The sequence below is a fragment of the Coenobita brevimanus genome, chromosome 27 (genome assembly GCF_032717465.1).
Source record: "Coenobita brevimanus isolate Jiangsu-jjx chromosome 27, ASM3271746v2, whole genome shotgun sequence".
Lineage (NCBI taxonomy): Eukaryota > Metazoa > Arthropoda > Malacostraca > Decapoda > Coenobitidae > Coenobita > Coenobita brevimanus.
In genome coordinates this window covers 2,441,280-2,457,881 of record NC_136980.1, presented here as the reverse complement: position 1 = coordinate 2,457,881, position 16,602 = coordinate 2,441,280, and the positions used below count along the sequence as shown (strand labels likewise).

The following is a 16,602-nucleotide window of genomic DNA, read 5'->3' as shown; positions in this document are numbered from 1 at the left end:
TGCGATTATCATGGATAGAAAGTGTAACAAATGAAGTTTTGAGAAGGGCAGGTGTGGAAAGAGAAATGATGAAAGACTATATGGAAAAGGCAGATGGAATTTTTGGGACATGTTATAAAAGAACTTGAAAATATTTACTTGGAAGAATAGAAGGAAAAAAGAAAGAAGACAGCGATTAAAGTATATGGTTTGCATAAGCAGCGAATTACAAGAATCAGCAATGTGGAGTTAATCAGGATAGCCGAGGATAGAGGAAGATGGCGCTCCATGGCCGTAAAGTCACATGACCGGCACTTCGGTAAAGGTAAATGGATACTGTGCGATATTTTACAACCCAAAAGCCCTCCCCCCCCCCAGTCCGTATTTAATAATTACATTTAGTATTGTGCATACTTTCTCGATAGATCTGTCTCAGTTTCCGTTGCTGCTTCATCTTTTAGAACCCTACGTGTCAAGCAGCAAGCCTGACGTACGATGCAATACTTTCCCCTTCACCGCAGGTTATAAATGATTTCAGGGTTAGGAAAGGGCATTGAAATATAGTTTAAAGTTTTTATTTGTGTAATAATAATGTGATAACAGTTTGGTGTAGTATGCCAGGTGTGTAGTGATGTTATGTACAAGGCCACAGGACCTGGCGTGGCGTGGCGTGGCTTGGTAGCGGCCGTGGTAGATGCCGGAATGTTGGCGTGTCCATGTGGTCGGGCCGCTGCCGCACCTCACTCACACCCTGACTGACCGTGTCCAGCCGGCGCCCCCCAACCCCCGGGCCCCCGGGCCAGAGGTGGGCGCCACTCCCCCGCAGCAGAGCCCGGCTCGCCCTCACCCATAGAGGGAGGAGCCAGTCTTTACTGCATCTCCTTCTCGATCTTGATGAGCTCAAGGATGCCGTCCTGCATCTCCTTAACAGCCTGGAACTCAGTCAGACCCATTCGCCTCTTGTTGGAGATGTCGTAGATGCCGCCCTCAGCCTCGGTGTGCTCGCCGCGGGTGCCGCGCACTTGCAGGCTGAACTTGGCGGCAACCTCCTCAAGCTTCTCGCGCTTGGCGGCCAGCTTGGGCAGCTTGATGTGGACGGAGGCGCGCACGGTGGTGCCCAGGTTGGTGGGGCAGAAGGTCAGGAAGCCCAGGCGGTCGTGGTGGGAGAAGGGAACCCTCTTCTCGATCTCGTTGACGGCGTGGACAAGGCGGCGGAACACCTGACCCAGGTCACCGCCCATCTGCATGGAGATGATACGCAGGTGGTCCTCCTCGTTGCACCAGACCAGGAAGGTCTTGTTGTCGTTGTGGTAGATGCCACGGCCGGTGGGCCAGAAGCGGCAGGCATTGGCGGCCTGCAGGAACCTGTCACCCTCCTTGAACAGGAAATGGTCGTCGATCAGCTTCTGCTGCACCTCCTTGCTCATGCCGGTCAGGGGGTAGTATGTGCCCTTCAGCTCACCCTCGAGGCTGGACAGGGTAGAGGAAACCTTGGATTCCATCTCCTTGTACTGGGCCTCTGTGAGGCAGGGGTTGAAGGGATAGCCCTCCATGGAGCGGCCGCAGCGGACGCGAGTGGAGATCACGAACTTGCCCTCGGGGTCCACATTGACGAACTGGTTGACGTCACCGAAGTCCTTAGGGGGGTGCTTGTCGGTCTGCTTGAAGCCCTTGTGGTAGTCCTCAATGATGGGGTCAAAGAGGGGGGCGAACATGGTGTAGGCCTCAGCGTCGGGAGCGTACACACCCACGCCAGAGTCCAAGTTCTCCACACCTGTTGTAAAGTAACACACTTGTTAGTACAGTATGACGCATCTACAAAAAATCTTTTTACAGTAATACTATACGGACAACTCCCTGAATTAATTAAATTACTAATATATCCTTAACAATACGACAAACTCTTACATAAAACAAAAATTAACCCCTTCACTACAATAATTTCTCACTGCTAGCAAACTAATTTAGCTTAAAGCTCCCTAGTAGTAAAATTGAATTAAATATAGACCTCCACTTCAAAAAGCCTCCAAGGTGAATATAATTATGCAGTGGGTGGAATGGCGAAATTTCACATTCCATGCAAATGAACCAACTAATATTAAGGCCTACACCGTGTTACATACGGGAGGATAAAATCCTAAGCTGTTACTCTCAAATCCCTTTCAGTGTAGAGGTTCGAGACTTGCCTAGTGTAGTCCCGAACACGCCAGGGTACGAAACACGCCCCTTTATTACGACGACTATTTTGCAGTATTTCTTAACTTGAAAAATCTACTTTAACGATCGTGTATGTGAATGTACTGAGATTGTACGTGTTTACTACCATGTGCGTGTGTTTAACAGGTATTCACCATCGTGTGTACGTGACTACCTATTGTGTACGGGAATGTAACGACCAAGCATGGTTCTCACTGTAGCGGATGCGTACACGCGTTTACCAGCGTGTGCGTGTTAACATGGTTACGAAGATCAACATAGGTACGTGACTCACTATCGTGTGTACGGGAATGTAACGATCGCGCGCGTGGATGCCCCTATCCCTGTGTATGAATGTCAACGGTGTATGAATGTTAAGTGTACGTTATATACACTAATGTATGTGTTGTGTGTTTTAGTATTCCGTGGGTGCGTATGTAGGTCGTGTGAGAACAGTGGAGAGAAGGAGAACTAAGGTATTGATTCCAGATAGTGTCGCTCGGCCAGACTAAAGCTCAGTGGCAGCTCTCTCCCCCTCTTCACAGACCCCCTCAGACCACGGAGTACCCTTCTCTCACCCTCTTCACTTCTAGGCCTACTCGTATCTTTCCCACCCTTTTTGTGATTACTTTTTCTCCACTATCGCCTTCGTTCCTACCCCTTTTATTTTCTCTTCTAGTCTCGTGTATACTTTTTCTACGTTAAAATTGGTTTTTTATCCATTCTATATATAAATCTACTTTACGCCTCTACCCTCTCCATACACATTCTCTTTAACCCCCGTCTTTGGAAGGGACGAATAGTTTGCAGACGGCCTTGGTTTTCCTATTTAAAAAAAAAATCATGCTACTGCCAAACGACTTTATTCAGCTTACTTAAAACTGGATGAGTTAGATACAGCCCTTCAGTGATTTGTTCCTCCCCATGTTGAATATAATCGTCTCGAGGTAGCAACAATAACCTTTACTGTTCACTTTAGATGTAAAAGTAGTCTCATTAATTCAGAAATATGATGCCAGTGACGAAAAAGCACTATGGGATATCCTTTTTGCCACTGACCCACGTTAAATAAGCTGCAAAAGGACAAGACCTTCCGCCTAATTAAAATTACACAAAAATACATCTTCGGACTGAAGAGATCCAATGACTGGTGCACCCCCCCCCCCCATCCCAGCGTTATCACTTATCACTGTTGCCCACGCTACGCCTCTCAATTCTGCCCACTCCTATCACCACTGCCCTGATAACACAAACCTGTTCTAGAATCTTCTATCTTATCTCCCGCCGGCTTACATAATCAAGTCCAATAAACTTGTTAACCCTTAAACGGCTCCAAAAAGTATATTCACCTAGGCGATAGAATTTTAAAAAATGAGTGACACCGATTTTCTTTTTCGCAAGGCATATATACTTGAAAAAACCTGAACATTCCTTCTACACGCTGACCAAGTAGCTAATAACGCAAATACTTATTATCAGACGTTTATTCCTGCCTCAGAACTAACACTCAAAGTATACGTTTTGAAGAGACTACTGTTTTGAAGGAGATAAGTTTGTCGACGCACCGGACTGGATGACGTCGAGGAGAGTGGCACCAAGAGAGGTCTTCTTGGCCTTGAGCTGGTCGAACACGGACTTGGTGAGGTACTTCTTGAGCAGAGACTTGCAGTCAGTGGCAGCCTCCAGCTTCTTGAAGCCCTCCTCCAGCTTAGCGATGGTTGCTGCGTCCGCCATCTTGGTCGTGCTTAGTTCTTGGCTGTGGAAGATAGAAAGGATCTACATTAACAAACTGTCAGTATCATACAGACTGAACAATAAAAGTAATTCCATGTAACAAAAGCAACATTAACGTGAAGAGAGGAGCTAATCAACTATACCACAGCGAAAATAAGTCGCAACCCTTTCATTACATTAAAACCTACGTAAACATTTTTCAAACATTCAACCAACGAATACCTACACTACCATGGCTAATAAATTTTGACCACACAAATAATAGATGTGTTCAGTGTTATAGTACAGCATGAGACCGATCGATACCATGCCATTATAAATATTTAACATGTTTTTCACCTGAACTTTACCAAACGTTAGCCCTTTTTGCAGGTTATTTCACGTAACTCAGATGGCAAAATAAAGCATCATTACAGTTCTAGCTTTCCACAGCACCTCTTCGTGACTAGTAACCTGGTGTAGATTCATTAAGCACAACCAAAATTCTCTAATTCTCTCTCTCTCCCAAACTCTTTCTAGGATGTGGTTTTATGTGGCTCAACCAACTCATCTTCCATTATCCCACACACAACTTGGGAACTGCCGGCGTAACCAAACACCAAGCCAAGTTTCCCACGAGAGAGAGAGAGAGAGAGAGGAGAAAGCGAGCCCTAAGTAATCTCACTCCAGCTCTCCCTTTCCCTCCGCCCCTCCTATCACGTGACCCCTCCGTCCATGTTCAAGTTCAAGGTCTGGGAAAGGGATGGGGAGCAGAGAGGGAGAGGGGGAGGAGGAGAGTACAGTAGAAAGGGGGAGGAGGGAGTAGAGTAGAGAGGGAGAGGAAGAGGGAATGGAGCAGAGGGGGAGGGGGGACGGGGTACAGTGAGAGGGAAGGAAGGACGGAGTAGAGTTAGAGGCAATGGGGGAGGGTAGAGTAAGAGGGAAGGGGGGAGGGTAGAATGAGAGAGAAGGGGGGAGGGTAGAATGAGAGGGAAGGGGGGAGGGTAGAATGAGAGGGAAGGGGGGAGGGTAGAATGAGAGGGAAGGGGGGAGGGTAGAATGAGAGGGAAGGGGGGAGGGTAGAATGAGAGGGAAGGGGGGAGGGTAGAATGAGAGGGAAGGGGGGAGGGTACAGTGAGAGGGAAGGGGTAGGGTAGAGATAGTGAAGGAGGGAGGGGTGTAAGGGGAGAAGTAGGTGTGGAGGAAGTAGAGAGGGAGGTGGGAAAGGGGAGGGTAACAGAAGGGGAAGTAGTGTACAAAGGAGAATCGATGCAAAGTGAGAGGCTAAGGGAGCATAAGAGCTGGGGAGGAAGCATTACTAGGGAGGCTAGGAGTTGTGAAGGAGGGAGGGAGGCGGGAGAAAAAAAAAAATGGTAGAGAAAAAAAAAACAGGGATCGAAGTATGAGAGAGAGAGAGAGAGAGAGAGAGAGAGGAGGGGGGGAGGGATACGGGAGGAATAAGGGAGGAAGAGGCCCGAACAAGAGGGCGTCCGAAACCACCCAACCCCGATATAACACACAATGTAACACTCACTAGGTTACAAGAGACTCTGCCGTTACATAGCTACAAGTACACCAACTTTACGGGATATTTATCAGGTAGAACGCAATAATAGTGATGCCAATCGCTGATAACGGGATGGTGAGTGGGTAGAGGGTTAGGGAGGAATGTTATGGCTACGGCTCTGTGTGTGTGTGTGTGTGTGTGTGTGTGTGTGTGTGTGTGTTACAGCTCCCTCCCCAGCGGTGAATCATCAGGGGAGGAAAGAGTGGGGGAGACGGAGGGGGGAGTGAGCCAATAGGGGCAGGAGTGGCGTAATGGGGCTGGAGGGAGTGCGGGAGGGCTGTAATGAAACTTAATTGGCCAAAGCATTAACTACTCCCTTTTAAATGCCAGTCATTACGAAAAATAACATACCCCCTACACAATATAATTCCTTTATACAAAATGGCCACCCATTCACCGTAGACTTATTATTTCATTTTAATTACTTTGAAGGTCCAAATGCAAAATTAAGATCCACAAATGTCAATATCTACCGGTATCTACCCAATATTTTGATGAACAGTAGTCTTTAATAATGTACTCTATTTAGTTTAGAAACTCTATGACCTTTATTGATGTTTTTCACTATTCAGCAGTGGGTTTCGATGCAAGGGTGTTTTCAGTGGCCTTCCCTAATTTCACCATTCAGGGTTTACTTCTAGATGCATGCCAGTCCATGCATTAACGTATTTCACTTCAACATTCTACGTTAGATGAATAAAAGGTCTTTCGCAATGCATTTCACTTTCATTTCTCGGTTGTATTCTTTGGAGTACAAGGCGGAGCGCAGGACAAGTGGCAACGCCTGCCACTAGCGGCGGATGTGGCGGTGATGGGGGGGAGAAGGGAGAATGCAGGAGGGAGGAGAGAAGGTAGAGGGAATGTGGGATTGTGAGGGAGACGGGGGGAGAAACAGACGGAGAATGCAGATTAGGGGAAGGGAGGAATAAATGGAGAACGCAGGTTAGAATAAAGAATGGATGTTAGGATGTACTGAAGGGACAAATGATAATAGTGGGAAAGAACGTAAGGAGGGAAGAGCTGAGGAGGGAAGTAAAGGGAGAAAAGCAGAGGCAACGCTAATCCTATCTTCATCTCTGTATCAGATTGTCTTTTCAATAACAGCCCAGAACGGACCATTACGTATGATGCTGTCCGCTGTCCTTAAAGCTGAGAGGAACGAAAGACTGAAGGGAAAAAAGAATGAAGAGACCAGAGGGATGGGAACAGAATAAGGCGGGAAAAGGATGACAAAAACAGGACGGGGAGGAGGGGAGAAAACGAGTGAGGGGGAGAGGAAGGGGGAATTTTAGAGTCAAAGCAGATGTGCATTTCACCCTCCCCAACCAACCATCCACTCTCCACATGCAACCATCCCTCCTCCATATCCATCAGTCTAACCATCTCTCCTCCATATCCATCAGTCTAACCATCCCTCCTCCATATCCATCAGTCTAACCATCCCTCCTCTATATTTATCTTACCACATCCCATCATCCATCCCGTCTCCCCAGACCTTATCCTTCAAACCATCTACTCTACAGCCAATCCTCCATCCTCCATATCCATCTCTCACAATCCCTTGCTACTGCATTCCTTCCCATCGAAGCTTATCGCGTCCAACTATTCCTCTGTATAACTTATCCTTCCCCATGTAGCCTACATTTTTTTTTTTTTTAATCTATCTCTATACTCCCGGTACATTCACTGAACCGTCCATCCCCCTTCTCCGTATACACAGTCACATTCAACCATCCTCAACATTTAACCATCCCTCCATCGTTTAATCCACCCAGCCATCCTCCCTCTACATCCATCCTTTCTCCACATCCATTCATCCATCAACCACACCCCTTCGCAACACCCAAATACATCTCCAGGTCTCAAGTTATGCAGGCCTGATAACGCTGTCAGTTACCTCGCCACGATAACACTGGCCTAAGCTAAAGACAAGGGCTTTTATCAGCTCATATCACCATTACAAGAGCACAAGATAAACACTGGGAAGAACAAGAAAGGATAGGTTTACTGAACGTTAACTGGAGGAACGGCAACTCTGAACTGTCTTGAGAGGAACGACTGAACGAAAAGTAAATAAAAGACCGCTAAACTATGACAAGCTAGATAGAAAAGATGAACAATATTAAAAGCTAGTGAGTTCGAATGACAACTGCTCACAAAGTGGCTGATATACTGAAAGAACGGCAAATACTGAAAGAACGGCAATCAGTGTTGGCATAAAAGAACGACCACATAAGACTAGGAACGGCCTGAGGAACGTGCAGACGACTGTTCCATTGAGGCGGCAACAGGAAGCGCCAGTAATTCAAGCCAGGCATCCTGAACGCGGGGTAACAGACCTTATCACCCGTTAACAGGCTTTTATCTAACAATGAACGAGGGGTAACATCACTAAGTCAACAGGCATTAAGAGTGAAATTAGTTTTACGTCAGACTGCAAAAATAACCAGTTAAGTGTCAGCATTTAAAAGCGTCAGGTACAGGTAACAAACATCGAAATAAAGGCACTAACGCAATGGGTAAGACAAAACCATTACGCCCATTCCTGTGAGATCAGTAACATTTTCAATAACCACAAAAACTCTTCAGCTTGAAAGGAACATCTGCTTGTTACCCTCGCCGTAACCATACCCGTTACAACTGACCAGTATGTTAACCTTTTAGTGGTCAAAATTACAATTCTCACGTGACCAAACCACCACGTGTTACCTCCTGCACGTAGCCTCTCCACGATGTCTGTCTCCCTCTCTCCCTCCCTCCGTCTCTCCCCATTGTCCGTCTGTTCTCTCCCTCCCCCCACATTTCCTTTGCGAGCTGTCAGTCTGTCCTCCCCTCACCCCATCTTCAGTAAGTCTTCCTTTCCCATCTCTTTCACATTCTCCGTCTGTTCTCCCCTTCAACACTGCTTCTCCATGCCCCCTCTCTCTCTCTCTCCTGTCGATTCTTACCTACTTTCCTCCTTCCCCAACATCACCAGTTCTCTCTACCCCCCTTTCCCCGTCTCTCCAATCAAGCTCCCTCCCCTTCAGCACGTTGTTCCCCCCCCTCCCTCCCCCCAGTCAAGTTTAACCTTCAGGCTTCCCCCTCAGCTCTCTCTCCGCCGCCTTCCCCCACTCCCCCTTCTCTGCACATTGTTCGTTTGTTCTCTCCTCTACCCCCATCCCCTGTACTGTCTGCCTGCCTGTCATCCTCCCCCCACCCCCTACCTCCATTACACAGCCGGCGACAACCAGACAGATGCGGGAGGAGGGGGGGGAGGGTGAATGCAAAGAAGGGAGGGGGGAAGGATGAATACAAAGAAGGGAGAGGGGAAATGCAAAGAAGGGAGGGAGAGGGGGGAATGCAAAGAAGGGAAGGAGTGGGGGAATGCAAAGAAGGGAGGGAGTGGGGGAATGCAAAGAAGGGAGGGAGTGGGGGAATGCAAAGAAGGGAGGAGGGAGAGGGGGAATGCAAAGAAGGGAGGAGGGAGAGGGGGAATGCAAAGAAGGGAGGAGGGAGTGGGGGAATGCAAAGAAGGGAGGAGGGAGTGGGGGAATGCAAAGAAGGGAGGAGGGAGTGGGGGAATGCAAAGAAGGGAGGAGGGAGTGGGGGAATGCAAAGAAGGGAGGAGGGAGTGGGGGAATGCAAAGAAGGGAGGAGGGAGTGGGGGAATGCAAAGAAGGGAGAGGGGGTATGCAAAGAAGGGAGAGGGGGTATGCAAAGAAGGGAGAGGGGGAATGCAAAGAAGGGAGAGGGGGAATGCAAAGAAGGGAGAGGGGGAATGCAAAGAAGGGAGAGGGGGAATGCAAAGAAGGGAGAGGGGGAATGCAAAGAAGGGAGAGGGAGAATGCAAAGAAGAGAGAGAAGAGGAGGAATGCAAAGAAGGGAGGGAGGAGAGGGGATATGCAAAGAAGGGAGGGAGGAGAGAGGATATGCAAAGAAGGGAGGGAGGAGAGGGGATATGCAAAGAAGCGGGAGGAATAAGTAGGGAAGAAAGGGGTGGAGAGGTACAGGGGAGGGAGAAAGGAGACACGAAGGTAAAAGGAAAAGCTTGAGAAAAGGAGAATGTGGGTAAGAAGGGAAATGTCAGAGAGAAGGTAATGGAGAAATGAAGTGGTCGAGAGAGAGAGAGAGAGAGAGAGAGAGAGAGAGAGACAGTCGAGTGGGAGGGTACAATGTGCGATGAGGAAAATATGAGAAAATAAGACAATGGATAAGAGAATGGCCAGTGGCGGGAGGAGAAGGGTTTGATGCGTGTGAGGGGGGAGGAGAAGGGTTAGATGCGTGTGAGGGGGGAGGAAGGGGAGGGGAGAGAATGGAGGGAGTGGGGGGAGTTACGGCGCCACTAACCGGCAACTTTACAACCACGAGGCACACACTTTACTACCATTGCATTATAAGTGTAAAGTATCATGCCTGCACATCACGTATAGGAGCCCTTCCCTATGTGCCCATACCAATGTGTTAAGTGCTATTCCTTTACAACCACGATGCTCTACTACCATTGTTTAAGTAATCAAAGTATTAACACCGTAACTATACCTTACACCTTGCACATATACTTTACAATCCCGGTGTTCATCTTTACTACCACTGACCATAAAATATTCCTAACGATGCAGGAAAAATGTCAAAATATGGACACGAAAAATTAGCTACTGAAATGCATAAAATTAAATGAAATACGAAAACAGCATCACACGAACTATACAATATTCGAAAAATCTCAAGGTAACATGAAGCCGGCCAGTAGGGAGGAGAGGGTGACAAAGGAGGTCAGGGTGCTGGGTTATCCTTGTCAGGCAGTTGTGAGTGACGAGGTTTATACTCTCTGACTAGACTAGAGGGTGGTGGTGGTGGAGTGGTGGCAGGGTAGGATGTGGTTGTGGTGGTGTGATGTGATTGTGTAAGGGTGTGCAGTGGTGACGTGGATGGAGTATGGATGTCGTGCGTTTGTAGTGGTGTGCTGTGGTAGACATAAGAATATAAGAGAAGATAACTGCAGTAAGGCCGGTTGGCCCTTGCTAGGCAGCTCTAGAAGATTAATTGAACTACTAGAATGTGATAAGGATAGCAAAAAAAGGCTCTTCTTTGCTATCCTTATCTCATTCTAGTATTAAGGGTGTGTGGTGGTGTGACGTGAGGCGTGATGTGAATGGAATAAGTGTGGTGTGGCGGTTGTGGTGTGATGTGGTACTTGTCATGGATTAAGAGTGTGTGGTGGTGTGACTTGTGGCGTGATGTGGATAGGATATGTGGTTGTGGTGGTTGTCATGTTGAGGGTGAAGTAGCGTGTTTAGACTGTGATAGTTGTTTTAGTTATGGTGGTGCGTGGTGGTGGTGACTGTGGTAAGTGGAGTGTGAGGGCGTGGTAGTGTAGTGTAAGCGTGTGGTAGTTGTGCTAGTGTTGGCGACAGTGGTAATGTAAGGGTTTGGACTAGTGTGTTGTGGAGCATGTATGGCAAATGTGACGTAGGAGTGATGTAACTGCAGTGAGATGTGGAGGTATAAAGAGCAGTGTAAGTGTGAATTCAGTGTGTCGTTAGCTGTATGTGGTAGTTGAGGTGGGTAGGTAGTATGAAGTAGGGGTGTGTGTGGTTGCACGGTCTTTGTAGCGTTGTTTTACTTGTGGTAGGATTCTGGGAAGGGTGAGTGGCGCAGCAGTAGACGTGGAGACTTAGTGCAAGAGTTAGCAAAGAGAGAGAGAGAGAAGTATCAGTTTTGGAGTAACTAGGAGGTTTGTATGTGGGCAACAGTAACCATGGTACAGTACTTGAGGATGCGTGTGTGGGTGGCTGTTGGGTACGTCCAGCGATTATAAGTCTGGGTGTGGCGCGAACTCCAAAGGGGCAAAAATGAAAAAAAAAAAGGAAAAAAAATGATACCCTAATCCTAATATTCAAAGCAGCCACTCCTTAGCTATTTCCTTTCCCCCTCAGACAAGCCCAGACCCTCCCTAACTGCACACATTTTCCCACTTCCATGTTTCGTCATTATTTTCACAGTATCATAAATGGGAAGGGCTAGTCTGAAAATAATATACTCTGGAGGTTATTACGAGGTGGATTTAGGCCAGGAACATGGGGGGAAAAAAACAAGTGGACAGGATTAAGAAACATGGAATTGTACAAACATTCAAAATTCTTGTAAATCCAACTGGTTTATATCCCTACCACAAAACCAACAGTTCATTTTAACCGGGATTCAAAAACAAATTTAAAGCACGAAATAAGGGAAAAAAACCAAGTGGACAGGATTAGTATGGAAGTGTACAAACATGCAAAAAAAAATTATAAATCCAATTGTTTATATCCCTAAAAAAAAGAAAAAAAAGGTATAATAGCCGGGATTCAAAAAATTTAATGCAAGAAAACTTTCGCGACAAACTACCGTAAAAAAATTGACAAGCCGGCTGCAGTGTCAAGGGGGAGAGTGCAGTGGCCGGCATCGTGAACTTCGCCCTTATGGCCTTTATTGGGATTTCTTAAGTTACGAAATATCTTAGGTTACGAAATATTCCCGCAAGGTTCAATTCTCGTAAGGGATCGTAAATTACTGTACTTGCCTAACCTATCGCCACACACACACACACACACACACACACACACACACACACACACACACACACACACACATACAAAAAAAAAAGTTGCAGCCGCTTAAAACCACTTTCACTAAATGATCTGTTTGGTCAGATGTACTACTCTGCAAATTACATGCACTTAACATTAGCATACTACTTACCTCCACTAATTACGTCTTAGAGGTAATTTTTTTTCACTAGTACATTCAATATAAATACAAAATATAAAGTTGCCTAAATACTAATCTCATCTCGACCGCTTTCACCACCCTATGATGAGGTTTGATAGGTTATAAGTTAGGTCTAAATACAACGTCATGTCAGGGCTACATTCGTGACGTAGGCCTAGCTGGGTGTTAGGCCTACGTCCCCTCCCTCTCCCCACCCTGAAGTAGGCCACATATTTCCCAGGGCAGGCCAGGGCAATACATTTCCCACAATTTAATTTTATGGTAACATTAGTGATACGGTGAGGGGGTGTGGCACTGGGGTAATATTTGAAAATGATTCGGTTCACATTAAGTTTACTTGGTACAGAAAGTGAACATCAAACAGTTGTTCACATTTTAATTTTGCTCAGAAGTACCGGCAATAAACTACTAAAGTAACATTCAAAACTTTTCCAAGCTAAGTAGGCCTATCACCTCCAAAATTAACGTTACTTCAATTCCACATACAAAAATAATTGCATAAATCGAAGCTACTGTTTAAGTGATGAATTTTTTGACAAACCAATAAATGTATAAATCTGATTTTCACAGTACTCCCCTGAGCACTTCAGTTTACGTTATTGATGACAATTCAATGCCGTTCCACAATGCCCGCCGGTGCACTGATCAGCCGGCTCACGTAATTTTTGAACACGATTTGAGCACAGTGCCTCTCTCTCACGACACTATCACATTTACAACAGTCACCAGGACACACTAAAACAATCACTTCGGTGGGCTAGGGAGGGATGATTCACAAAGGTAGTAGTATGTAATGTAGTGTGTGTTGAGCAGGCCACGTACCGTCCAAACCTCTCCTCGACTCAACGGCGAGTGGAGCTTGTGCCGGCTTTCCGGTATATATAGGCGGGCGCGGGGGGCGTGTCCTGCCGGTTCAAAGGTGTGGCTCCAGAACTCGCTTTCTCTCGTAAATCTCACCTTTCCTAACGACTAATTAACTATTCCCTACCCCAGATATGATTTATTATGCACCTGGAACATATATTCATAGTGATGTGGCCTAAACAAACAGTACTTTATAAAATACGGGAAATACAGCTACCGGCATCTGAGGGTGAGCCGCCATGGGTCGATGACGTCAGAGGGCCGGCACCAATCCTGGCCTTCACCCTACCACCATCTTATATTTAGAACCTTTTATTTTTATATGGCTCCCTTGTCTTACCCAGCCTGACTCCGAGACCGACGAGGACCAGAGTCGAGACCCGGCCGAGGAGGGGTGAGGACCGGAGCCGATAAGAGGAAAGAGTAATAAGAATAAAACTTCAAGGGATGCGAGATGCGACAATGCGACCGGTGGCAAGCAGTGTTGATCCACATCACCACTTTACTACTGCCTCCCTCTCTCTCTCTCTCTCTCTTGTGGCTCCTCCTCCATCTCCTCTCCTGCACGTATTTCAGTCTCATACATCCTACACTGCATTTACTTTCATTTTACATCGCTTCGCATCTCTCTCTCTCTCTCTCTCTCTCTCTCTCTCCTGACATGCAGTTCATTCCATGTATGCACTGCCTCCCTCCCTCTCTACCCCCCTCCCTTTTTTTCTTCCTGGTCTTACTTCTCTTCTCCCCCTTCTCTTTCTCCATCTCTCCTCCCTCTCTCCATCCACTCCTCCCTCCCTTTCTCCCCTCTTCCTTTCCTCTTTCTCTCGCCATCTTCCTACTTCCTCTTCTTTCACCTCTCCCCCTTTTTCCTCTCCTCTTCCTCTCTCTCCATCTTCCAACCTCCTCTTCTTTCACCTCTCCCCCTTTTTCCTATCCTCTTCCTCTCTCTCCATCTTCCAACCTCCTCTTCTTTCACCTCTCCCCCTTCTTCCTCTCCTCTTCCTCTCTCTTCATCTTCCTACCTCCTCTTCTTTCATCTTTTCCCCTCCTTCATCTCTCCTTCAACTTGTTCCTCCCTCCTTTCTCTCCTCTCTCATATTATCTCATCTTCCTCCATCCTCTCTTGTTTTTTACTCTTCCCTTCCTTCCTTCCAAACATCTTTTCCTTCTCTCCCTCCTTTCTTCCCTTTCTCCTTTCCTCCTCCCTTCTGCCCCTCTTCCTTTTTCCTACCTACGTCTTTTTCTCCCTCCCTGTCTCTTCCCTCTTCCTCTCATGTTTCTGACTTCTTCCCTTCCTACCAACCATCTCTTCTTTTCCCTACCCACCAATCCTCTCTCTCTCTCTCTCTCTCTCTCTCTCTCTCTCTCTCTCTCTCTCTCTCTCATGCAGACCTGATATAGGGGTTTTCAAGATTAATTTTCCTTTACCTTATCAGTCGTGCTCTCCCTTCTCTCTCTCTCTCTCTCTCTTTCTCTCATCTACCAACCTACCTTCCAGTCTATCTGTTTTATCCATTCATATCTTTCAATCTACTGTCCATCTATCTAGCTGTCTTCCCTTTCCTCCTCCTACATCCCTACCTCAACCCCCCCTTTTCCTTCTCCCTCCCTTCCCTTTCCTCCTCCTCCATCTCTCCCTCAACACCCCCCTTCCTACTTCCTCCCTTAATCTCTCCCTTCCCCATCACACCCTTCAAACAAACAAACATACAAACGGTCCTAAGAATTCCGTTACCGTTATTCGTGACGACGCAACGGTTCCAAATTTACCGTTTTTTTTTTTTTTTTTAAGTTTTCGAAGTTCAAATCCTGAATGATACGTTATTTTGCCGAATTTTAAAAACTCGTGTCTGTCTTTCTGTGTCTCTGGTATTGTTAGTCCCTAGTTCGTCTGTCAAACTCTGCCTATTTCTGTCACTGTGTGTTTGTCTGTCACTGTGCGTGTCTGTTGTCACTGTGTAGTTGGTGTCTGTTTCTATGCCCGTGTGTGTGTGTGTGTGTGTGTGTGTGTAATGTCGATGTCTCCTATATTTTTAATGTATACATGCATAAGTAGATAGATATATAGATAAAAATATACATATAGGATAAAGATATATAGTCAGATACTGAATTTCTCTTATGCCTTCCAAAATTTCTCCATCTTAGACGCAAAAAGGAAAATCCCTTCACGTATTATAATTCATAAGACATATAACGTAATGTCTGACGTGTTTCTTAATATTATGCACACTGTAGATTCCGCGGTAGTCGGCAGGGTTGTATAAATAAAGAAGTTGTGTAAATAATGGACATTGTTGTGATGACTCTGAAACTAACTTGTGCACGCTGACATCCCACGCGGTATATTGTGAAAGCTGGTGATGTGATGGTGAGGGGAATACATTGGTGTTGTGTGAAGGATGCTGTATGTGGAGACGGAAAGTGCTGGAGAAAGAGGGAGGGAGTGGAGGAAGAGAGAGAGGGAGAGTGAAGAAAGAGGGAGAGTGTGGAGGAAGAGGGAGAGATGAGGAGAAAGTGGAGGAACAGTGAGAGGGAGAGTGGAGGAAGAGGGAGAGAGAGGGAAAGAGTAGAGGAAGAGGGAGAGAGGGAAGAGTGGAGGAAGAGGTACAGAGAGGGAAGGAGTGGAGAAGAGAGAGAGAGGGAAAGAGTGCAAGAGGGAGAGAGGAAGAGTGGTGGAAGAGGGAGTAGAAGTGGATATGAAAGGAAGGTAAGAAAGAAAATGAACTGTGGATAGAAGAAAGGAAGAGAGGAAGGTGTAATGGAGAAAACGAAGAAGGAGAGGGAAGGAAGGATAATGAGGAGGAAAGAATGGAGGAAAAGACTGAGGGAAGAAGGATGGAGCGGAAGATAAAAGGGGGGAAAGAAGGGACAAAAGAAGGAGGGATGGAAGGAAGATTACAAGGAAAGGAAGGTAGGAGGGTGGGAAGGAAAGAAGAAAGATGGAAGCAAGGAGAGAGGGAGAGAGAGGAACAGTCGGGAGAAAGGAGGTTACAGATGAAGGAAGGTCAGAAGTTAAGGGAAAAAAAGGTAGTTAAGGAAGAAGGAAAGTAGGAAGGTCGGAAAGAAGGAAGGAGAAACTGAAGGGAAAGAATAGAAGGAAGGAAGGATGAAGAGAAAGCGCAAAGGAAAGACATATTTAGAGAGAGAGAGAAGAGAGAAAGATGGCAGGAGACGATGAGAAAGACAGAAAGGAAAGGAAGAAGTGCTACATGGAGAGAGAGGAATAAAGTGGAAGGGGGTGTTGGTTAAGTCATTGCAGTCATCTAATCTTTATTTTTTATTTTTTCCATCAAGAACGTAGGGGCCCTGGGTTAGGCTGTTCAGTCTCGACATTTAAGGCAAGGGTGACCAGCCTCACACTTCCCTGAGTCGCATTTTAAGACTACTAAACCCTAACCACCTCTCAGATGGAAACCCTGGAGCGCCTTAGCCTATTAGACCACCAGGCGTCATTTGAGTATATGGTTACCACCCAGCGTAGTAAATGGTTTCCTAGGTTAAAGTCCCCTGAAGATAGCACTACGTCG

General features: G+C 46.5%; 1 protein-coding gene across 2 annotated transcripts in view; it reads right to left on the bottom strand.

Annotated features, from left to right (window-relative positions):
- Positions 1–538: 538 nt before the first annotated feature.
- LOC145394547 (arginine kinase) overlaps positions 539–16,602 on the bottom strand; it is a 107,514-nt gene continuing 91,450 nt past the window's right edge. Inside the window, exons 1-3 of one of the 2 annotated variants that reach the window (XM_080268384.1) lie at positions 13,031–13,110; positions 3,741–3,931; positions 539–1,753 (exon numbers count right to left, since the gene is read on the bottom strand). In XM_080268384.1, coding sequence (XP_080124510.1) covers positions 849–1,753; positions 3,741–3,909 — 1,074 coding nt within the window. In that variant the 5' untranslated portion in view covers positions 3,910–3,931; positions 13,031–13,110 and the 3' untranslated portion in view covers positions 539–848. Of the gene's footprint in view, positions 1,754–3,740; positions 3,932–13,030; positions 13,111–16,602 lie in introns of those variants that run through there. The other variant, XM_080268383.1, reaches the window with a different exon arrangement.